This window comes from Mustela nivalis (assembly GCF_964662115.1).
Source record: "Mustela nivalis genome assembly, chromosome: 4".
NCBI classification, from domain to species: Eukaryota; Metazoa; Chordata; class Mammalia; order Carnivora; family Mustelidae; genus Mustela; species Mustela nivalis.
Window position 1 is genome coordinate 148,536,012 of NC_139023.1, and position 24,652 is coordinate 148,560,663.

Here is a 24,652-nt window from a genome sequence, read left to right on the forward strand (position 1 = left end):
GTCCACAAAAGACAAGCCAGAGACAAAATTGATAGAAAACTGTATAACAAAGTGAGAGAATGAAGCCATTTGAGGTCAAATCCCAGAATAACATAAATAAGGCCATGTTTAAAAAATACACATAGTTGAGTATTTGTGGATTCTGCAGCCAAGGGCAGAAAGTGGAAGAGTATTAGTGTGTGTTTGTGTGTGTGAATGTGAGTGTGTGTGTGTGTGTGTGTGTGTGTGTATTTAATGACTAAGAGAGGAACTGAACAAAGTCAGGGCAGAAAGGCCATTCCAGAGAGCAGTATGGAAATGCCTAGAAGTTTAGCGCGTAACACATCCCTTATCCAAAAGCCAGGGTAGAATTCTGTCTCATTAAAGCTGAATGGTAATTGCATAATGTATGTCAAATAGAATCCCTGGGAATCATACCAGTTGGGTCCCCAACAACCACGAGAGAGGGAGGAGGTGTGAAAGGGAGGTGCCCATGTGGTGGTGATCCTGGGAGCCAGAGGCACTGGGGGGCATTCATTCCCAAAGTCCCGCAGTCCGCCGAGAAGGCAAAGCTCAAGGACTGGAAGGCAGGCGTGGGCAGGACTGAGGTGAAACTTCCAGTTCCAGGGAATGGAGTGTGAATCTTAGTTTAAGAAAAAAAGAAAGACTACTTGGATGATCCCACTAGAAGAACCTTCATGAATGGATGCCCAGAGCTGCTTCAGTCCAACCCAAGGAGAGGGCACTTGCAAATTATAGAAGCAGACAAGCTGTGAGATGCTCCGAGAGGCCCAGGAGGAGGCACCCTCAGGAGGCATGGTGATGTCTGCTGACTGCAAGAGGAAGGAAGGGGCGGGGAGGGGACTACCCCTAAGGACCCCCAAATGGAGTCCAAGGGACCATGCTCTCTTCTCCCTTTACTGCTCAGAGCTGGCAACTTCCTACCACAGGAAGCAGGATGGTCAGTGACAAGAACATGGATTCCAAACCAGAAAGGCTCACATTCAGACCTTGACTTTGCCACTTGCCAATTGGGTAAGAAACCGTGGGAAAGTTATCCAAGTTTCTCATCTATAAAATGGGAACAGGAATACCATTCCACAGGATGTGAGGATCTGTAGTTTTTAACAGCTATTTAAAGAATTAACGTCTGGCTCAGAGTGGGTCATAATTTGGTACCGTCACTATTATTAGTAACTACCTGACAGACTGCTGTGGGCGAGGAGGCAGAGGAAGAGAGAAGGTGGGAAAAACTAAAATCCCAGTGGTGGGGATCTAGAAGAACAAATTCTATCTCCTGTCCTCCTTTGATTCCTGAGCATCCCAAGACAAGAAAACCAGTGCTCTCACTGTCCAGGTTCAAGATCTAACAGTTTCTTCACCAACATTTACGGGGTCCCAATTACTGTGCTGTCGGGCACTGGGGGAAGCAGGGGGAACCTGGGGGGTGGGTCAGGGTAGAGTGTAGTGTGGTAAGCACTGGCCAGTGGGTTCAACATCCTGGCCTGATCATTGAATTATACACTTCAATGGGTGAACCCCGCAGCATGTAAATTATACCTCATTAAAACTGTTTGAAAACAAAAAGTCCTGGGTCAGATCATTACCAGCTGTGTGGCCTTGTGTAAATCAGGCATTTCCTCCAGGAGCCTCAGTTGTTTTTTTGCAGGAATCCTACCCTGCCCTCAATAACAAAGCCCGCCTTCAACCAACCTCATATTCGGTCGTGGGGACCCACCTTAAAACAAAATAATGTACCCTAAAGCTCTCTGTAGGCTGGAAAGAACTACGCGAATGGGAGACCCCATCATTCCTACTTTCCGCTCTAATACACGGAGAAGCTCAGAGGAGGGAGGCTTCAGTGAGCTAGAGGGGCCAGCAGGGTTGCGGGAGGTGGGTTTGAGTGAGATCTGAAGGATCAGTGGGATCTGGATGAGGATGAGGAAGAGGAAGAGGAAGGAGGCGCTGCAGTAGGAGGAAGAGCTGGAGTGAAGTTAAGGCTGTGGGACGGACAGGCTGTGTCTCTAGAGCGGTGACAAAATGTGTCCCACTGGACCAGAGGCTTCCCATGGGGGAGGGGGGTGGAAATTGGCTGTTTATGGACCATACGACCCACAGAATTAGACAAGTGAACAATTTCTAGAACATTCCATATTTCTGGTTTCTTACGAAAAACGGGAAGACTCTGGCAAGGCCAGGTCCGTAATCCAGCCTGGCCCAAATGAGGTGGACCTGCCCTAGCTCCTACTACTCCCTGGACACCAAGGTCACTTTACTCATGGGCATTGCTCAACCTGCTCCTACACACTGTTCCTTTTGCAAACTTTGGTAGATCAGAGGAGAAGGCAGGGAAGTCAGGCTGGGGTCAGGTGTGCGATAGAGAGCACACCAGCTCTGGGATCAGAAAAGCCTGGGTCCACATCCTGGCTCCGTCACCTCCTGGCATGAGGCTATGAGCAGCTTCACGAATTAGTACACTCACCGTTGTTTTTAAAAGACATTATATGGGGGCGCCTGGGTGGCTCAGTGGGTTAAAGCCTCTGCCTTCGACTCAGGTCATGATCTCAGGGTCCTGTGATCAAGCTCTGCATCGGGCTCTCTGCTCGGCGGGGACCCTACTTCTTCCCTCTCTCTCTGCCTACTTGTGATCTCTTTCTATCAAATAAATAAATAAAATATTTAAAAATAAATAAATAAAAGGCATTATATGGCGGTAGCTACACTCGTGATGAACATAGCATAAGGCATCCAGAATTATCTAATCACCATGCTGTACACCTGAAATTAATGTAACACTGTGTGTCAACTATACTTCAATGAGAATGTAAAACGAAAAGGCATCATACAAGGCATGGTTCATACAAGGCGCCGTACCTGTCACAGTTGGTGTTTGCTGTGATATCATTATTGCCTACTATCAAGCTAAGGAATATTTATTGAATCTGGCAGAACCTAGGGGGGTCATGGTAGAGTTCTGACCAGGGGCACGAAGTGGGAAACGTGCATCTCACGAAAGGTGCCTCTGATGCGCAGGGCAGATAGCAGCAGGAAGGTACGGGGGAGAGGAGGGTAGGGGACCAAATAGGCCTGGAAAAGAGGGAAGCTGGTTCTCGAGTCTGTAGGCCTGAAGCAAGAATACCAGTGGAGGCCTGCACATTTCCACCATCATATTTAAGAGTTATAAATGAAGCTAACAAATTGTTAAATAAAATATTTTCTTCTGTCTCGATGAACATACTTCATAACTTGTCCAGGAAGGCCAAGTTCAAATTTGGGAATTCTCCAATTCCTGGGTGCTTTATGCATTGGAACACCATGACCCTGAAGGAGCGCCTCCCTGCTCCCCACCTGCACCTGCAGCCTGACCCCTGCTTTTCTGCAGCCAGAAACACTTGGAGGCTCCCCATAGCACAGCCAAGCTCTTGACGACCTGGTCCCCCATTAGCCACCCTTGGCCATTATGGGTGGAGGGGGGTGGTGGGTGGACACTTCTCCTGGAGGTGGAAGGGAGGTTAGGGTTGGCCAGGGGAGAGACCCACACAGGCTGGGAAAGGGGCACTGGTCATTTGGATAGAAAATTTCCAGGGTCCTGTAGGGCAGGATTTACTAGATGGAGCATCCACTCCTGATGGCAAGTGGATCAGGGAGGTGTTGAGGGGGCACTCCAGGGCCCTTGGGGAGGGGCAGGCAGGAAGAAGGTACCAATAGGCAGGGCCCAGGCAGGGCCACTGCAGGCTCGAGTTTGCCAGGCGGTACCTTTGGCGAGGGAGATGTTCCTCAGCGCGATGGAGTGCTCCCAGTCCTTGAGGCGCAGATCCTCGGTGACGGTGTTGAGCAGGGCCAGCTCCTGCTTGAGCTGCAGCTCCATGCCCCTGTGCACCAGCCGCAGGCGGCGGGTGTCCTCGCTGGCGTTGCTCACCAGCACGTGCAGGTCCTGCAGCTGCGTGGCGTGCAGGGCCACGTCGTAGGTCAGGCTGTGGTTGAGGCCTCGCAGCGCGCCGCCCACGTCGGCCAGCTCCTCGCCCAGGACGCCCACCCTGCGCGCCAGCCCGTCGAGCAGGCCCGCGTGGCGCCGCAGCAGCAGCTGGCTGCGGTTGCTCTCCACCTGCAGCTGGTACAGCTCCAGCTGCGCCGCGTCGCTCTGCTGGCCTGTGCGGTCCCGAAGCAGGGCCACCGCCTGCTCCGTCTGGGCCGCCTGCGCCTGCAGCCCCCAGAGCGCGCCCTCCAGCCGCTGCACCGCGCCCACCAGCGCCAGCAGCGAGTCCGACTGGTTCTGCAGCGCGTCCTGGGCTTTCCACACTTGCTCCGTCAGGTCCGCCTGCAGCGGCGCCTGCAGCAGCCGCAGCTGCAAGTCCCGGAAGCTCTCATTCAGCCGGTTCACGTTCCGAGTCAGCGCCTTCAGGTCGTCCGGGGAGCTCCGAGGCCTGGACACTGCAGAGGGGAAGGGGAGAGGTCAGCTCTGCTGGGGAGGGTCCCGGGTCCCAAGAGGCTGGCCTGGCATGCAGTAGATAATCAAGAAATGACAGATGAAGGGAAAGCAGAGGGGGACTCTTAACCGATTCCAGGCACTGTGCTAAGCCAGTAGTCTCCAAACTTGTCTGCCCATTAGACTCACCTGGTGAGGTGTCCCGCTCACAAATTCGGTGATTGAATTGGTCTGGGGTGTGACCTGGGCTTTGGCGTTTCCAAAAGAACCGAGATCATTCTAGGGGGCGCACTAGTTGTACTCAGCTCCCCGTCGTTATGCCTGAGGTCAGTCCCTGTGCTATTGTCATTTCTATATGCAGAACACGACTGGATATCAGCAGTTTCAGGTGTCTAATCCTAAGATACTGAGTGTTAGCCTCTCAATGTTAGGAGGCAGATGCTATTCTTATCCCCCTTCAGGGCAAGAGCTGTTAAAGTCACCCAAGGTAGCACACAGCAAGTAAGTCATGGAGCCAGGATTCTACCCCGCAGGGCTTGCTTGCTTCAGAACCAGGGTGCTTCCCTACAAAGTCTGCTCCAGAAGACTTCCAGATTGAAGGAGCCATGCCAGCAGCGGACTCAGCCCGGTTCTGGGCAACACTGTACTTCCCGGTATCCTGGGTTCAGGATCCCACCCCCTCACCCCCTCACGACCCCCCCCCCCTGCCAGGGCGAGGGCCCCTCTGTACAGGTAAAGATGCTTTTATAATCATCCCCTCTCTTCTCTGACCCCTCCAATCCTTTTTCTACATCATCTATTTCCCCGCTGAAGCAAAGAACCCATCTCAGTGACTTTTCGCCCTTTCCTCTCCAGAGGTTTCCTCTTCTTGGTGATAAGCAGCTATTTTACAATACTTAGGGGAGGGATGTGCCTCTTACTAATTGAAACCTGGTGTCTCCTCGTAGAAGCTTGCGGGATCGCGCTGACTCAGGTATACCAGAAACCCTGGTGCTAGGAGCCTCGGGAAGCCTGTGGTTTGTTTGCTGTGCACTGGCCGGACCTATACCCACCATCACTAGAGAAATGGAAACTACTAGAAGAAGTGGGACAGGAGGTGGGGGGCAGATGAGGCCCAGAGGGAATTCTGCCTTGGAAATCTTGGAACTGGCACAGCAGGGAACTTCGTCCACAGCCTGTTCAAACACTGAGAAATCGGGATAGGCTAGCTCTCTTCCAGAACCTCAGGCAGGAAAGGGGGCAGATAGTTGTGCGGGTGCTTGAGCTGCCTGAGGACCGGCTGCCCCCATGTTTCTGGAGAAGCTAAGTCATTTCAGATTAGATCCAGAAGCCCAAAGTGCTAGGTGGGGCCTCGAAGTCCCCATCTCAGCTTCTCCCTTCCCTGGAACTTTAATCTCCAAGAAAACCACATGCCAAGTGGTTACTCACTTGGCACCTACTTTTCTTGCTCCATCCACATGCATCCCCAATCTTTACAATCTGCTTATACCGCCTCTCTGTCTTCAATCACTTCTAACTGTTAGAATGTTCTGCATTCTCTTCAGACTGGAAATCTGCCTTCCTGTAGTTTCTCTCCACTAACCCTGCCCTTTGGGGGGTCACATAGACATAGTGAAATATTTTTCCATAAGACAGGTCTTCAGAATTTCAAAAATTTTGGTTGAAAATCTGCATTTCTTTCATCTGTTCTCTCCTGACTAGGTTCTGAACCTCCATACATCCTGGCCGCCCTCCTCTGCCCACACTTCAGGGTGTCCATATCCCCTTAGAGGCAGTGCCTGATCTAACTGTGGTTTTCCAAGATGTGGACACACTGGGCAAAGTATGGCAGAAGGATCATCTCCTTCATTCTGGGCATGACACATGTCATGTGGCCAAAACTGGGCCCTGTTGAGCTTCATCTGTCTGCGCTTTTCAGACCTTGGCCATTGGATTGGGGTCTATGCAGTCTTTGGTGAAAATTTCCCCCGATTTCCAGTGAAAACACAGAGGCCAAGACAATGTAAGTGAACTGCCTAATGGTATGCTTTCTGCCTCCTGGTCCAACGGTTCCCACCACTGCTCCATGTTCTGGAAGCGTAGAACTGAAGCATTGTCGATAAAAGCAGAGGGTCTGGGAAATGAACCCATGACCCAGTCACCACCTAAGTAACCACAGGAACTGTCTGCCGAAGAAATCCTCACAGGCCAGGATTTGATTTTAAAACCAGTGTGTTTGTCCAGTATTTGACCCAGATTGGTTGGCAAGTGTTAGAGACAGGGTGGCTGGAAAACAGAAAGGCCGATAATTTAGTTACAATCCCTGCCTGTGATGCCCCTGGAGTTCAAAGAGACACTACAGCTTATCAGCTGCAATAAAGAACACTCTGGGCTTTGCAAATTCTGGTTCGAAACATGGGATTTGTGAGTGACTAAGGGGAACCAGGGCAACCTACTTGCTTTAAGTTCCAGGCCTGCCTACACCATGAAGTAGACAATCTCCTTTAGTCCCCCTCTCTGTTGGCTCCCTGCTCCCTCCTTCCGTCCGCAGGTGGTGCCCATGCCTGACAGATGCTCTGTGCCTTCGGATGGTCCTGGCCTTGCCCAGCAGCCCCTTCCCCCGAACCTGCCAGCTCTGGGGGCCCCCCTCTCTCTGTCCAGGAAACTGGGCTGACAGTTGTCCATGTGGTAGTGATTGACAGTGGGCTACCCCTGCCCTGAGAGTTCATTTGGGTCTTTTTTTTTTTTTTTAAGATTTTATTTATTTATTCGACAGAGAGAGATCACAAGTAGGCAGAGAGGCAGGCAGAGAGAGAGGAGGAAGCAGTCTCCCCACCGAGCAGAGAGCCCGATGCGGGGCTCGATCCCAGACCCTGGGATCATGACCTGAGCCAAAAGCAGAGGCTTTAACCCACTGAGCCACCCAGGCGCCCCCATTTGGGTCTTTTTTTATTGTTCATTGCACAACCGGTGTTAACATACACCCAAATAAAAGAAAGAAGATAATTCCTCCATAATCCCACAGCCTCCAACAAAGCACATTGGTGTTCTTTTTCTGGCTCCACCCATAGGCATCCCCATTCTTCACAATTTGATTTCGGAGTTGTTTTTCTTTTTTTCCTAGTATGATTATTTCACAAACATGTTCCCGTCATTCTCTCTCTTTTGTAATTATAATTTGGGTGGCTGCCCCCATAGAGTCCATCAAGGGGATGTGTTGAAATTTACCCATTCTCTTACCATCGAATATTTTTTCCAGTCATGGACAATAAATGGAGAAATGTCTCTCCTTGTTTTGAAAATGTTCCTGACGATAAATTCCCAGAAGTTAAATTAGTAGATCAAAGGGTATAAACATTTTTGTGATTCTAAAGAACTCCAGCCAAATCACTTCCCCCCAAAGTTACATCTATTCATGTGTCCGTCATAGATGTTCTGCGGTGCCTGTTGAAACAAGCAGATAGAAAATCACTGCAGCCGAGTACCCCCATCCTCGTATTGTTAATTGCACAGATGTCAAACAGTACCTTGTTATTTTTTATGTTAATATATTTGCATTTGAGAAGAGAAGTGGCCTTTTCAAGGTAATGCATCAGCTCAAAGGAATGGTTTTGATATTTTAGGTACCCAGGCTAATCAGAACAGAAATTACTTGGAGGGGTAAATAGTCTCTGGGCATCAAATCATGCTGCATAAGCCTAGAGCAGCCTCCCTTTTTTGGGGGGCTCACTTACCCACCCCAGAATGAATTATCTCCTTCCAACGGTCACAGCGTGTTCTCGCCCCACACCCCCACCACCCACCCTCTTCCCCCCTTTAATTCCTTCCAGATGTTTGCTGTCCTCAACAGGGAACAATTCTTCCTTGAGTGTGACTCTCCTAATTCATGTTTATGCAAACAGTTCATTTATCTCTCTGCCCGGCATATTTCCTTTTAACGTGCTTTCATTATTCCTCGACGTTAATACTTTCACAAGGGGGACAAGAAATCATAGAGACAGCCATAACTGGCATTTCCCGAGGACTTACGATGTGCTTTTCACATGAGTACACTTGATCACCTAACAACCCTATGAGATAAGTATGACTAGGACCCTCATATTCTGAACGAGGAACCCGAGGCACTTGAGGTTAAGCAGCTCAGGAGATCACACAACCAGGAAAGGGAGGAGACCCACCTTGGGTCCCCGGCAGTGTGGTTCCAGAGTTCCTGGCTCCTGACCCCTCTGCAGTACCGTAAAGGAGGGAAGGCACAGAACCATTTTTTTTTTAACAGAGACAGGCAAATGTGAACTAAGCTTGGAAGGTAGTGAGTTCCCCATTGTAAACCCAGGCGGGAGTCAGGCTGCTCGGCAGGAATCATGCAGACATTCAGATTTGGATTCTGATGCAGCACTGAGGGCTGAATCCTAATTCGTGTACTCCTGCATGTAATCGTGTACTAATATATGATGAATGCCTTGGGGGCTGCCTTGGGCTGCACCTGAGGCTAGGAGGCTTGCTCACACACATCTCCCGCAGCCTTCTTACCTGCACAGCCATCGAGCCTTGCCTTCCCACCTATACCCCGGCCCCGAGTCAGCCCTCCGTTCCATAGTTGTCCTTTATAGTCATGAAAACAAAAATCACATGCTGGTCAAGTGAAGGTGCTCCAGATGTGACTGACCTCAGGGCTGTCTTCCCCAAATGCCTCTGGCATATCTGTCATGCCGGCAAGGCAGAGGACCTGGTGTGGGCCGGGAGGAAGAAAGCCAAGCATTCTGTTTGATGTTTAGTGGCCTAAACCTTGGGCCATTTTCTCTTTGTATGAAAGTTCACATCCATCACCTCACTTAATTTTCAACATAACTCACCTTGGGAGGTAAGCAGGGCAAGTATTCATAATTTCATGTAAAAATGAAAAAAAAAAAAAAAAAAAAGAGGCTCAGAGAAGTCAGAAGATTGCCGGGGGTGTAAAATACGGAAGACTCGGGGTCATGGGTCCCTTAATCCAGCCCACTGTCCCTCTCCACTTGCTGATGGGATAGTCCAGCACATGCTGAACTCCAAAAGCTATATGGGAAAGGGCAGCAGATGCCATTTATTAAGCACCTGCTTCCTGCCAAATTCAGTTCTTATCTCTTTAAGGAGATTCTCTCTTCCCAACAGCCTCACGGAGTAGGAATTACTGTGCCCATTTTCAGGTGAAGAAGCGCAGGAAGGTAGCAGAGCACGAAAGCAGGCTCAGCCTGCTTGGTCTCTGAAGGTCCTGTGGGCTTTCTCCCTTTTCCTTCCTTGCACAAAACAGCACAGGGCATCTGTCCCTTATTTTCCAGGGGAATGTGCCTGGAGGGCTCTGGCAGGCCACCCGAGTGGAGGCCCTACTCCAGCCTGCAAGGTGGGAGGACTAGTTAGTGGCTTGAGAGGGTACCAAGTGAAGTGGCATCTGAGCAGTCTGAGGGGAGGTGGCCCATGTAGGGGATGTGGGGGAGGTTGGGGGGGGGCAGATGTTAGAACAAGGCTGGAGGCCATGCAGTTCTCCTGTGGTCCTCCCAAGCCTGTGGGCAGGGGGTATCACCATTTTATAGAAGAAAACACCAACACCAGAGGCAGTAAGTAACTAGCTCCTGGCCACCCTGCCGCAGAAGAGCCCACTCTTCTTCCATTGTGCCATGCAGTGGTCCTGCCTTGTGTTCATTTAGGCCGGTGACACTGAAGACAGGCAGGCAGGTAGGTGGGTATCAGAATTCAGAGATCGTATAAAGCACACATGCGGGAAAGGATGGGGCTGAATTGAAACAGCAAAGTAAGCATGTGGATATAAACACCAAGGGAAAAGAAGGGGCCTTCTTTCAGGTGGTCAGCAGAGCTGACTTGAATGTGCTGAGCTCGGGACACATGTGACTTTGACAGAAAATGCAATTGAAAGTGGAGCATAATATTCCTCCAGAATTGCCAAACGATGAGGATCTCAGTAGAGCTTTAGCACTTAGAGTGATGCACAGTTTTATTAGGGTTCCCCTGACCTCGTGACGCAGGAGAGAAGCCAGGCCAGCCTCAGGGCATTCCCCCAACCGGCCCACAGGGCTCCAGGCCGGAAAGGCACTGTGCTGGTGGCGTCATGCCCTGCGGTCTCCATCTTGAAATTTTGAGAATTTTTTTCTTGGAGTTTTTGTAAGTGAAGTCTGACGGGGCCTTGGCCCCTCAGCTCATGTGCAGTCCCACTTCCCGCCAGCCTGGGATGAGGCCTTGGCCTCCCATTCCCACCCCGGGAGCCCCTGCAACCCTCTCTTCTGCCTCCATGGGGATGTCAGGGTGCAGTCAGTTCCTATGAGGATCTGTACTCATGCCTGAGAATCCTTGTGCCTGTTATTGTCATTGTAAACAGCAGATAAAAACCAATGTGACAGGTGGTGAAACAATAGAAGAAAGAAACAACTTTCTTTTTTTCTTTTTTTTTTCCTGTTTCTGGAACAGGGAACCCTGCATTTTCATTGGTGCCCTGGGCCCTGTGAATTATGTAGTGGGTCTTGGAGAAAACTAACCACCATTCATCTTCTGGGGCCTGTATAGCAGCCCTGAATAGTTAAATCCCAGGCAGGTCTATCTTAGTTGGCTTGGGCTACCATTAACAGAATACTAGAGCCTGGGTGGCTTAAACCACAGACATTTATGTTCCAGTTCTGGAGGCTGGAAGTCTAAGATCAAGGTTCCAGAAGGGTTGGGTTCTCCTGAGACCTCTCTCCTTGGCTTGCAGACATGTGTCTTCTAGTTACATCCTTTTCTCTGTATGTGCATCCCTGCTGTCTCTTCCTTCTTATAGGGACACCAGTCCTATTGATTAGGGTCCCACCCTATGACCTTATTTAACCTTAAGGACCTCCTTTAAGACGCTACTCCAAATGCAATCACATTGGGGGTTAGGGCTTTTACATACGAATCTGAGGCCCAGGGTAATTCAGTCCATGGGGTATCTTTAATATCCAGTTACCAGGAACTACACAGGCATGGAGAATGGGTTTCTGCCACATTCTTGGGGACACAGAGAATAATATTTAGGACTAGCATGTCCAATCTACTCTTCCAAGCAGCTGTGCAGTGAGAAGTGATCAGAACAGGACAGATCTGCAAGGTGACTATTGAGGGGAGCAGGTTTGGTTCATACTGTGTAAGGTTTCTAAGGTACTTCCAAGTAGAGGTGTCCAGAAGGCTGTTGGAAGTGGGCCCCAACCAGGAGAGAGTTTGCAGCTGAAAGTGCAGATTTTGGAATCCCCAGCCATACATATATATTGATGTTGCACAAATCAATGAGGTCAACCGTGATGACAGGACAAGTCTTGGGGTGGGACTGGTGTCCTGAGGGGAGAGGAGGAGGCCCTGTGCTACCGATGAGCATTAACAGACATTCTGTAATGCCACCTCAGACAATGAGCTCCCTTGGTGCAAGGGAGGCACCCAGTCTTCTCTATATCTAAGCTCTCAGTTTAAAGTACTCCATGAAGGTTTGTGCCAACACTGGAGACAGTCATGTGGTTTGGTCAAATAAATGTCCTCACATTTGTGGCTGGCAAAGAGAGACAGGCCAGGAAACAATGCTCAGCCTTTCAAGAGGCTCTACATGGCTTATGTTTAATGGGCCATCTGCCAGGGACCAATCACTTACAGAGAGATGGGGGACCTTCTTGGCAGCCCCAACCCAGACACCAGGTGAGCTGTTTACTTCTATGGGGAAACTGCGAGGTTCTATAAGAGATCCTGAAAGGATCACCTCAAGAATTATGGCCAAACTGCTCCCTCTTCTTGTCTTTCCATAACTATTTGTCTTAACCATCATTTAGTTCACACTTCTGAGAAGCCTTCCCAGAGCCTTCTCTACTCTCAGCTGGATAGAATTGTTGCTTTTATCTCTATTGTACTAATAATCACCATAAAATGCAATGCAGGAGCTAATCATACCCATCAGCCTCTCCCGTTATCCTGAGAGCCCCAGGGGGGCAGGCACTATATCTGTTCATAGACCCCGGGCACTTGTTCAAGGAATTGAATGGGGAAGACACAGGCAGGAGTTACAACAAAATAACCCCTTTTTTCAGTATAACAAAATTAGAGTACTGTAGGGGGTTGAATAGTGTCCTCTCAAATTTGTGTTTACCTGGAGCCTCGGAATGTGACTTTATTTGAACCTTATCTGAAAATGTCATGAGTAAAGGTAAAGTCTTATTGGATGAGGATGGGCTCTAAACCCAGAGACTGGCATCCTTAGAAAAGAAGAGGACACACAGAGACACGACGTGGAGAAGGCGGCCATGGGAAGATGGAGGCAGAGACTGGGGAGATGCAGGCACAAGAGTAAGAACACCAAGGACAGCTGGCAGCCACTGGGAGCTCGGAGAGATGCAGGAAATTTTTCCTCTGGGCCTGCAGAAGAACCCACCCCTGCTGGCGCTTTGCTTTCACACTTCTCGCTTCCTGGGCTTTGAGAAAGTGTGGTACTTTGCCAGGGAGCCGCAGGAGATGAATGCCGTTAAGACCTAATCCTCAGTGGGAGGGCATTTGGGGGTGGGGGCTTTGGGATGTACTTAGGTTTATTTACTTATTTATTTATTTTTAAAGTTATTTGTTTATTTATTTGAGAGACAGAGAGTGAGCGAGAGAGAGAGAGCACAAGCTGGAGGAGGGGCAGAGGGAGAGAGAGAAGCAGACTTCCTGCTGAGCAGAGAGCCTGATGTGGGGCTTGATCTGAGGACCCTAGGATCATGACCCGAGCCAAAGGCAGTCGTTTAATGGACTAAGCTCCCCAGGCGCCCTAATGATTAGGTTTAGATGAGGTCCATGGACCTCATGCGGGGCTTAGCGTCCTTATAAGGAGAGAAAGAGACCCCATGATGACCCAGCAAGGAGATGGCTCTCTGCAAACCAGGAAGAGAACTCTCACCAGTACCCGACCATGCTGGCACCTTGATCTCAGACCTCCAGGCTCCAGAACCATGAGAAATAAATGTCTATTGTTTAAGCTGTAGCAGCCTGAGCAGAGTGAGCCTGGGCCATCAGTGGGTGGTCTCAGCACAGCAGCAGGACCACCGGGGCGGGGAGGGGGTCTTTAGCTAACCACATGGGTCCATCCTAAAGGACCATCTCAGCCATGAGATGAGTCAGTGAGCAGGACTGTATGGCCTAGCCTCGAGAGGCAGAGCTGGGAAGGGCAGGCTCGACGCAAGCGCCAAAAGCAGGAGCCAGTTCTGGAACTAGAGGCATAAAGGAATGGAGCCCGCTGAGGCAGAGAGAGTGTGAGGGGCTCAGCTGGCAGTACAGTCAGGACGAGCCCCAAGAGTCCTGGGGCTCTTGCAAGGTCACATCTGTATTCTAGACCCCGCCATTCACCAGATGGTGGGGGGTGGGTTGCTCAACAGCGCCTGACCTTGGCCACATGTGGGCATGGGGAAAAACTGAGGCAGGGAAAGCGAAGCAGATGGGGAAGGGAAGTATTGGGGGACACTCAACCCAAAGAGGAGGGCAGCAGATTGGTACATTTTTGGTGAGATGGATCAATCAATCTATCTATCTTTAAGTACTGTACACCCTTGTTTCCAGCTTAGCAGGATGCTTGGGATAAACACATTTACAGATTGGACATGAAATTTTTCTTTGCTGGTGTCCCCCACCCCTAGGCCCTACAATACACAAGAGGGAGCCAGGAGCTTCGGGCTGCAGCTCAGAGCAACATGGGGCCCCTTGAGAAAGAAGCCAGACATGCTCTCTGTCTTTGGGCAGGTGGCCTGTGTTTTCTGATGCCCTGTCAGGTTGGAGACTCATCAACCAGTGGCTCTCAGGGTGACAAGTTTTGCCTGATGAGGTCTGGTGTCCTGACTGCCTACCTGTACTAGCCTTTATCAAGTCACTGACAGGCAGGAGCAAGCAAAGGTAGCCAGTTCTGAGCCTCACATGCAAGGTCCAGCAAATGGGCAAACGGCGAGGACCACCTGCCCACTGGAATTGGCTGCAACCCAGACGTGCAGCCTTTGCAAATAGATCCTGTCTCTGGCCCTTTGGTGAGCCCAAACTGCGAACTGGAGGGTGCACGGACCATGCTGGCTAATGGCCAGCTAATGGCCACAGAGTCTCATATTAGGATGGCCTGGCACAACTGCAACGGAAGAAAAATATTTCTTTTTCTACCAATATGTTTTTCTACCAATATATTCATTACTTTCCGCAGAGGTGTGGCTGGATACCCTGCGCTCCTGGCACAAGGGTTCCCTTTGGTGGTCCAAGCAGATGGAATCTCTGATAATTCACCACCTGTTACTGTGGAAACGAGATCCAAGATGAATTACAAATCAAAAGACTCCTATTGAGGAGAATGTCACCAGGATTCCCATTTCAAAACTAAGAGCATCTGAAATCATGACCAGAGATGTCAGGAAACGCAGTGTTTCGATGGCATGCGTACATCTAGGAAAAAGACTAACTCTTTGTGAATTCGCAAGTGGAATTAGGGACTTGCTGTTTAGACCAACGTGGTGCCTAACAGAACTTTGGACCAGGTAGGCAGTCAGTGAATAAGCTGTCAATGATTGAGCGAATGATTCGGAGATGGGAGAGCATGCACCTGCCTCTCTTCTCAGACATAGAAGGGTTGGACGAGCAGTGATGGACGGAGCAGCCCTTGGACCCTGCCTCACACTCTCAGCCCACATTTGATCCACCCAGAGCCACAGGGAGCCATGCGCAGGCGAGTGAAAGCTGGCAGCACCTCACTGCATCTACACTGTTCTGTCTTGCTCTCCTCCGGGGCTTCTGTGACTTCTCAGAATTGTGAAAACCACCTGGATGGCATCCAGGAATGGCCTTGATCCTCAGAGGAAACCTGCCTTATGGGGTCAGAGGCCGGTGGATAAAAACTCTTCACAAGACAGGCAGCTCTGCAGCCCTTGCTCATTAGATGTCCTCGTAGGACTGGCCCCCAGTGGCCATGGTGGAGACCAACTCAAGGATGCATCCTTGTATTAGCTTTAACCTTCTTTCTGATCTTCCCCATCCACCACTCACTGCTACTTGCCAGGATCACTTCTCACAATCAACGTCCAAGCACATGGCTCAGGCTCGGATGTCCATATCCCAGACTAAGACAAGAAGGCATCCCTTTCTCCCTCAGCACTAGGGGGCTGGCTCTCTTCCCATCTTTTTTTGTTTGTTTTTTCGGTTTTTTGTGTGTTTTGGTTCCCTGTTGTCCCAAGAGGCCACAGATAAATTCAAAATTAGGATATTCATTTTTCATACATGCATTACCTCATTCAATACCTGTGTACAAGGTACTGACTCCCTATACGGGTCTGGGTGATAATAATACAGAGAAGTCTAGAATACAAGCTTTGCTATCAAAACATTTATCATTTACTTAGGGAAAAACTGCACACCAAAAGAAATCTGTTTAAAACTCTTCTGTTCTACTGTGTTTCAAAATGTCCCTTGGGAACAGAACATGTTAAACGCAACATAAAGATTATCTGAAGAAGGTAGATACAATTAGTGTAATCAGCGGAAATTCTTCAGTAGTTGGGGGTAGGGGCAGCTTCTGTTTATATTTTTGTCAGATGCCCCCATCAGCAAAGCAGAGAATGAATTGGGGAGGTCAGGAACTCAAGGAGGAAAGCAGGATAGGAAGGTTGTGGTCCTGGTGACAGAAGAGGGTCTAGAAGCAAGACCATGTCTGTCAGGATGGAGAAGAAGGGCACGCAGAAGGCACAATGAAGAAATAACATTGTCAGAACTTGGTGGCCTTTTGGAATGGGAGGCTGGCAATGAGGAAGGCTTCAATACCACTGAATGACTTGGCATCTGGTGACATGCAGTCCTTAGCCCTGTTGAGCCAATACACAGCTGATGACCGACAGCCGATGACCAAAGCTGGCAAGAGTAACGTTGCAGATGACGAAACTGAAATCCAAAGTTACTGTAATAGATGTGAATGATTACACATGACAGAGGACTGCATAGAACAGAGACAAATGTGGTATTCTGCCTTTACGGTCAGACTTCAAAAGAGTTTGGAGTCCACATTAGTCCATCTGTATTTGTCAGATTTCTACCTATACCTTGGTCACTCCATACACCACCCCATGCCACTGAATCCTCAAAACGACCTGTGAAATAGGCATTGTTTGCCCTGTGTTGAACATGAGATAGCTAAAGCTTACAGAAATTAAATCTATCTTCCCCAAATCTCAGAGCCAGGGGAGTCAGACTCTCCTCTTGGCGTCACATCATGGTGGGGAGAAAACAAACAGGCACCATGGAAAGAAGAAGTGGGATGATGTTATAACCAAGTGTCGTAAGTGAGATTACTGCTTGTGGTTATCCTAAATTGCACCTGGAATCCCCCAGTAAGCTTCAGTGGGTCACCTACGGACAGGCAGGTCTACTATACATTGTCCCTGTGGATGACTTGGTTGGTGTTTCCCTCTCTCTTTCTGGTCTTTATTTTATTTATTTATTTTTGGTGGGAAAGATAAGTTTTTGAAAACACAAGTAAGTGGTGTCTGTGTCTGTTCGGGCCACCATCACAAAATATCACAATCTGAGTGGCTTAAACAACAGATACCCAGTTCTGGAGCCTGAAAGTCTGGGATCAAGGTGTCTGTGGGGTTGATTTCTCCTGAGGTCCCTCTTTCTGGCTTGAAGATGGCCAGGTTCACCCTGGGTCCTTACCTGGTCTTCATTCTCTGTGTGTCCGTGTCCTCAGCTCTTCTTATTATAAGGACCCTAGTCATATTGGATTAGGGCCCATCCTAGCAACATTATTTAAAGACCGTATCTTTGAACAGAGTTACATTCTGAAGTCCTGGGGGTTAGGGCTTCAACAGAGGAATTCTGAGGGAAACACAATTTAACCTATGACAAGGGGTAAGTGAGGCCCTTTACTGGAGATGAACTGGGAGGAAGTCGGGGTGGACAGTAGAGTGACTGCTGATCTCCAAGCCTTAGTCACATCCTAAGATGGAAGCAGGCCCGCAGAAGGACCTAAACTGCAGCCCTTGTGAGCCTCACGGGCCCAGGCTGCTGGGGGCTCTGACCACCAAGCGCTTCTTCAAATCCCTGCCACCTGTGGGTAACACCCACTTGGGATCTGACAATTCTGCTTAGAAACTTAAAAATCCTCTTGTGGGGAATCTTCTCCAGACTTTAGTGGGGCTTGTGGGTCCATTCTTGCAGTTAGTGCCAGGAAGTGGCCTTCAAAAACATCGTCATTGAATATAGTTCTAGAAACAATAAAAACTTCTCCTGACAAACCCAAAGCCTGTTCTCAAAGCACACGTGGAAAATGGAGTCCCGTTTAGAGAAAAGTGACAACTTGCCTGTGATACACTGATTTTTCCTAGTATAGCATTTCAGCGTTTAAGCTAAAGTCCCCACTGATAAACAATATAATCAAGCCGCCAATCCGTAATGACACAATGCAAGAATGAAGGGTGTAAATACCACTCTTCTAGAGCCCAGACTTATCCTATTTGAAAAATAAAGGGACCCCCCCCCTCTTGCTGGATGTCCCTTCATGCATGACCCTTTTTATGCAAACGTGGTACCTACCCATCACAAAGCCAAAGCTCCTCTCTAGAATCTCGTCCCATCCCTGAGCTAGCCAACTGACCAGTTACATATTTCTAGAAGCAAACAAATGGCTTGAACTTTATTAAGAACTGACATGAGATAATTTCAGCACTTAACTGCAGAAATATCCTCTGCTTATGGAATAATCAGGCCCAGAATATTTAATAAGAGGGGACACTTTCACCGAGCCAGCCCTTACTGACCATCAGGCATCGTGCTGGACGCTTTCATTTTCATTTCATTTTTATAGCAGTCCTCAGAGATAGATGTCATGGGGCAACTTAGAGTTTCTGATCTACAGGCCTGAGACTCACATCAATGTGAAACTTACATGCAGGGGGGTGCCTGGGTGGCTCAGTCAATTGAGCATCTGACTCTTGATTTTTGGCTCAGGTCATGATCTCAGGGTCGTGAGATCGAGCCCCATGTCAGGCTCCAGGCTCAGCACGGAGTTGGCTTGAGATGCTCACTCTCCCTCTGCCCCTCCCCCTTCTCATGTGCTCCGGCTAAATAAATACATAGATAAATAAAATCTCAAAAAAGTGGTGTGTGTATGTGGTAGAACAGACATTTTTTGTGTTCCATGACCTTAAAGAGTATGCCCCTTCTCCTTACCTCACCCGAGTCTGGGTCCATGGTTGGGCATTGGAAAGGATACTTGTGTGGCTCTACGAAGACTCTCCAGGGCTAACCACTGTGTTGAAACTGAGGTCTGTGGTGTGAGGTGTGGCCAATCTCTTTCTCAGTCTGATGACATTGTTCCAACCCCTAAGCTCCCTTTGCTGAGTCCCCCAGGGGGACCTCTTGTCCCTGCCCTTCTGACCCACAAATGGCAGCTCTCAGCAGGAATCAAATAAGCAAGGGGAAACATCAGGCCTGAAAGTTATCTTGGCAAGCATCTGGATGCCGTTCCTTACTTCACAGTTAAAAGACAGGGTTCTAGACAGAAGGACCCTCTTGCCCCAGGTCAAGAGAGAGGTAAAAGATGGGCCATCTGTTGAGGTGGATGGAGGAAGAGAGGAAGCTACTCCGAGTACAGGTGTCTGCTTACTACCAGACCGTGGCCTGTGTGTTGTCAACTATTTTATCTCATGTGATACTCTGAGACCATTGTTCATACGTCCAAATTTAGATGATAGGTATTCTGTATTGTATAATATGTTACATATACACGTAATATTATATATATAATATATAATTAAATATATAATTATATAAAATATGAACAGATAAATAGATAAAATATTATATACGTATAATGTATCTGTATACATTATATACATATATAAATTAAATGTATGTTATAGTTATATAAAACTTATGTATTATATGTATACATACAATTGTTTCCTATATATTATGTCTTGACATCTTAAGAAACCTTTCTAGGTGGGGAGAAACTGCTCCTCCTGGATCTAGTCAATTCTAGAGATTGCAAAGGGCCCAGCCGGGAGCATGCCTTTGCTGTCCAATCTGGAGCCACACCTCCTCTCTCTGGCCCCCAGAAGCAGTATTCCTCTGCCTCCATCATCCCAGCAACAGGGAGGAGGCAAGTAGAGACCACCTCTGTAGCCTAAAGTCCACCAAAAAGATCGAAACTAGCCAATCCTAAATTACGTTCCCTGCGCTGCCTTGCCTTTCTCACAGAAACCACAATAACGGTCTTGCTCTCCCGGTTCCCACCACGCCCACCTTCGGCCTCCTGCTGCCTCCCCACGTGGCCTTGTGTGGGTGCCAGTGCCTCCTATCCCCAAGACCCGGATGTCCACTCAACTCTGCTTTCCTGAGCTTCTCCTCTGTCCCCTCTTGTGTCACCACCTGACTGACCAATTCGGAATAAAAACACAAAACATGTTCATGTGTCCAGGTTTACAGGGAAAGCCTGTGGAGATTGAGTGGCTCACTGGAGACGATGCTGCAGGTAGATGGCAGAGCCTGCTTTCAAGCCCCAGCTATCCGACTCTGCCCTACCCCAGTGCGCGGTCCACCCCCCTTGCTCTAGCAGGAGCCTATTCCAGGAGTTATGGGAGTCTCACTCCGGCTCCCCCGTCTGCCCCCAGCCAGTCACATGAGGCCTTAATCCGACACTGGTGAGGGCAGCAAGCGTGTTTCTTTGTTTCTATCTTTCTGGACAATTTGTTCCATAAGTGCTTGTTTTCAAACAGCTCCATATCAGTCCCTCAGGGTTTCCACCCGGCTCTTGGTTGGACAATTTTCTTAAATCCATCTTTCTTCCCTTGTTGAGCCTGTCGTAAAGTACTTTAAGGAGGTTGGAAATGATTCTCGCTAAGAGGCATGTAAGGAATCTGGGCCACACTTGCCAGAAATCTAGGCACGTACTGGGTTTCCTCTTCTCCAAACACGAGGCTGGCAGCCCCGTGTCAGATCTCTCATGTTGCCGTTCTTCCAAAATCAGACTCACGGTGTAGTAAGATGCTTTGAGCTGAAAATGACCTGAATAATCATTTATTTCTCATTTTCAGATGAGGAAATGAAGGCTGAGAAAGGGGATATGAAACGGTCCAGGTCATCTAGATGGTTGGCAGCAGAACCGGGGCTAGGACTCATATTTCTTGAAACCCAGGTCCCATCTCTTTCTATCAGACCACCTGCTCTCCTACCCACCCACCCGCTCATCCATCTAATCCATCCATCCATCCGTCCGTCCCTGCATATTGTCACTGACAATAATGCAAAAAGCATTTCCACCTAAACAGACAGAGCTTTTCCAGTGAAAAACCTTGACACTAAGACTAAGAGTTACATTGAAGTATTTATTGGTCCCCTGAGCATCTTGAATTATTAGCTTGGGTATCTACAGTATTGCAAAAGAGGCATCTGAAATCCTGCCAGTGACAATCGTCAGTTCCAATGTGATATCATGTGAATTCAGAGCCTTCCTACAACAGGGAAAAATTTTAATAACAACTTTAAACATACTGTAATAAAAAAAAACACTGCCTACATGTCATGTTTACAATGTCAGTTTCAAAAACTGACAGCTTTGTGTGAAGGACAAAAGATGATATAAAAGAAGCAGATTTTAGAGTTTCACAGATTCTAAGAATTAGGTGGGCCCTGAGATGCGTTAGAAAAGAAGGAATATTGAACTTACGATCCAAAGGCCTGCCCAACACTTAACTAAGATTCATCACTATGAGTCTGTTCCTTTCCATCTAAAAATAGAATTGACATCATCTACCGTAGGGTATTGCTATGAGGACTAAAGAAAAGAATAAACTTTAACTGAGCACCTACTATGGGCCAGGCACTCAGTTCTGTGTTTTATGCAGATATTATCTCATTTGAGAAAAATGTCTGGAAAGAAAACCCCACCTATATTGCAAATCCCTGTTCAAGTTCAAACTATTAGTATTCACATACGCCCTCTGCTCCAGCCTCCATCTCTTTCTTCATGGACTGTCAGATCTGTGGGTGTTCGTACTCATTACAGAACATCAAACAGGGGTTTACATTTCACAAAGCGCTGTCATGCACTTGATCTTTTTTGTGTTTGTTACTTTCTGGTGACCTGAACACACAGCTCTTCACCTTCTCTGCCCGCAGCGTCCCCCAGTACTGTTCACCCCAGGACCTGTAATCATTTGGTACTTTGACAAGAGATCCCAGAACACTGACTCCCCTCTTTTCAAACCACCCCTAAGCTTGTTGGGTCTCTCACAACTGATCCTGGTAACTTAACCCTCCTCCATTTGCTCCCCTCTGGCCATACTTGAATCACTGTTAGACCTGGATTCGGAGCTGCTTTCCAATGTCCCAGGTCTCTGAGGGAGTTTACCTACCTCTCTACACATCAATGATAAACCCAACGCAACTGCTTGTAACGCCTTTCCTTGCTTTACCTCTTGGACCACACAATACTACTGGTGAAGTGTGCGGACTTCGCCCAGGCTCATGCTGTTGAACATCCCTGGCATTGAACTACTTTGAGTCGGTTGGTGGGCTGGGAAAAAACTTTCTTAACTGTCATTCTAAACCTTCTCCAAGCCCCCTAGTGCCCAAGCCTGCTTTAGTCCTCACTGCTTGAGGTAAAGCTGTACCTACTTTACCAACATGAAAGCCACTTAGCATGAACTCTATGTCTTCTGCACCTCACACCTCTCTGCATCCACACTGTTTCCTCTGGAATCAGAGGATGAAGCAGCCAGATCCCTTCTCGAGGTGACCTACAGCCTCCACATTCTTTGCCACACCACTAGCTTCCCACAGAAATCATGTGGGGAGATGCCTGTGATTCCTTCAAGGACTCACACACAGCTGACGTGCCCAGTGGGAGGGAGGGCGGGATGTGTTAAGGAGTTACCTCCCAACTAGGGAGGATCCCTCACAAAAGAGTCATTTAAATATTTGAAGACAGATCTCCTTTCCTTAAGGTTTCTAGTCCCTCCACCAACAGAATTGTTTTTTTTAATGTGTTTCAGCTTGTCTGTATCAGTATAAAGGTTTAACAACTTGTCCTCCAGGGGAATAACAAAAATCCCACTCTATAGCATTTGCCAATTTCTGAGGTGTAAATACTCCCACTATGGCTGATTTCAAGCTCCCGACGTGATGTCACTAAATATGGAGTTGGGAAAAGATGCATACAGTGGGAGCCAATTCCAGCACCCCACAGTCATACATCTACATCCAGCTATAACTGTAGTGCCCAGACAGGAAAACAACACTGAAGATGGTTAGAAAAAAAAAAAAAAACCCTCACCTTAGGACCAGCTTTGTAATAGTGGAGTCGGGAAAGTATTATCCACGATGCTAAAATCATTGAGTGAAAAAAGATGGTTGGTATCCACACAATATCAAAGGGAATAAAGATAACTTACAGTAGATAAAGACTTTAAGCAAGTGGTCATACTTTTAGTGTTACCAATAAAGGAAAAAAAATGATACAATATGCCCCCTGATGTGATGCATTGAGCAAGCTTTATGATGTATTTCCACCATGAATGTGTAATCTACATCCAATCATGGGGAAACAATCAGACACACACAGATTGAGGAACATTATAGCAAGCAGCTGACATTTACTCATGTTGTTCTTCAAAAATATTGATGTCGTGAGAAACAATGAAAGGCTAGGAGCCATTCTAGATAAAAGAAGACCAAAGAGACATGGTATAACTAAATACCTGACACTGGGTTGGATCCTGCATCAAGTTAAAACAAAACAAAACCAAAAAAGCAATGAAGAACATTACTGGAGCAATTGAAGAAAGTTAATTATGGATTATGTGTTTGTAATTATATCAAAGTTAAGTTTCTGAATTTAACAACTATAAGGGGTGATATAAGAGAATTCCCTTGCCCTTGGGAGTAAATACTAAAGTATTTAGGGGTGAAGCTTGCAATTTACTTTCAAAGGATTCCACAACAATAAAAACAGTAATAACAATATTGGGGGGGGGGACTTCCAGAGAGGGAGAGAGCGAGAGGGAGAGAAGGGAAAATGTAGCAAAGGGCTAACAGTTGATGGACCAACACTAAGGGTATATGAGTGCTTATTATATGTTTCCAACTTCTCTGTAGGTTTAAAATTTTAAAAAAATGGAAAAGAAAAAAGACAAATACTGAGAAGTTGTGGAGTTGAGGACTATCACCTCCCTTATTCTCCATACTATACCTCTATTAATATGAGTACTACTGTGATCGCTTTTGGTGAGCAGCCACATCATACATTTACTCATGTTGCCAACCTCAAACCCTAAACCTTGCTTTAAAAATTGCTATCAAGTGCATCTTTCTTCCACTGTAGCACAGAATCTCATGACCATCCATATTAGATTCTAAGGTCTAGGCTAACTCCCTGGGTCTCAGACTCATTTTGGATTCTGGTTCTGCATTCCTTTGAATTGAAGGCAGATCTCTGTGAACCGCAAAGAACATAAACATGTTATCTGGGATAGAACTACATTCAACAAAAATTTATTGAGCAAAACGTGCAAAGCAGGGGATCGGGGACAAAGAAATCAGCAATAACTAAATAAGATATGATCGTTGATTGTACGTTTCTGGAAGGTTAAGAACTATGCCTTACACTTCCTTGGTCACCCATAACACCCAGGGGTAGTGAACAGGTGGTAGATACTTAATAATGATCTGTTTTGGCCTCACATAGGTAAGCAGGCAAAGGGCTTAAAGAGACAGTTTCCTTAAGAGGTGATATAATGAATAATCAAATTTATGAAAAACATTATGAGATCATTAGTTATTGAAGAGATATAAAATAAACAATGAAATCTCTCTAAAAATAATGGGACAGTGCTACATCATGCTGGCAAGAGGACATTGAAAACTAGTATGTTTATACATCGCTGATGACAGTGTAAAATGCTCTTGGAAAGCAATTTGGCAAGATGCATCAAGAGCCATAAAAATGTTCACATCCTTTATGAACGTAATCTCACCCCTGGGAGTTTATCCTAAGGAAATAATCCAAAAGAAGGGAAACTATATAGCACAAAGAAACTCATTGCTCTTTTATTTATAAAAGTGAAAAATGGAAAAATCATGAATGAACAAAATCAGGAATAATTAAATCATGGGTATATCAGTTAGCTGGACTTTGATGAAGCCCTACAAATGACAGCTATGAGGTCTGTTATGCAACAGTGTGGGAAATGCACGCGCTATAAGACTGAGCAAGCACCTGGGAACACCCCCCCA

At 47.5% G+C, this 24,652-nt stretch overlaps 1 protein-coding gene across 4 annotated transcripts in view; it reads right to left on the reverse strand.

Moving 5' to 3' along the window:
* Positions 1-24,652, reverse strand: part of SCARA5 (scavenger receptor class A member 5) — a 119,407-nt gene that overhangs the window by 43,949 nt on the left and 50,806 nt on the right. For all 4 annotated transcript variants that reach the window (XM_082728015.1, XM_082728017.1, XM_082728016.1 and 1 more), the window contains exon 4: positions 3,736-4,410. In XM_082728015.1, coding sequence (XP_082584141.1) covers positions 3,736-4,410 — 675 coding nt within the window. The remainder of the gene's footprint in view (positions 1-3,735; positions 4,411-24,652) is intronic.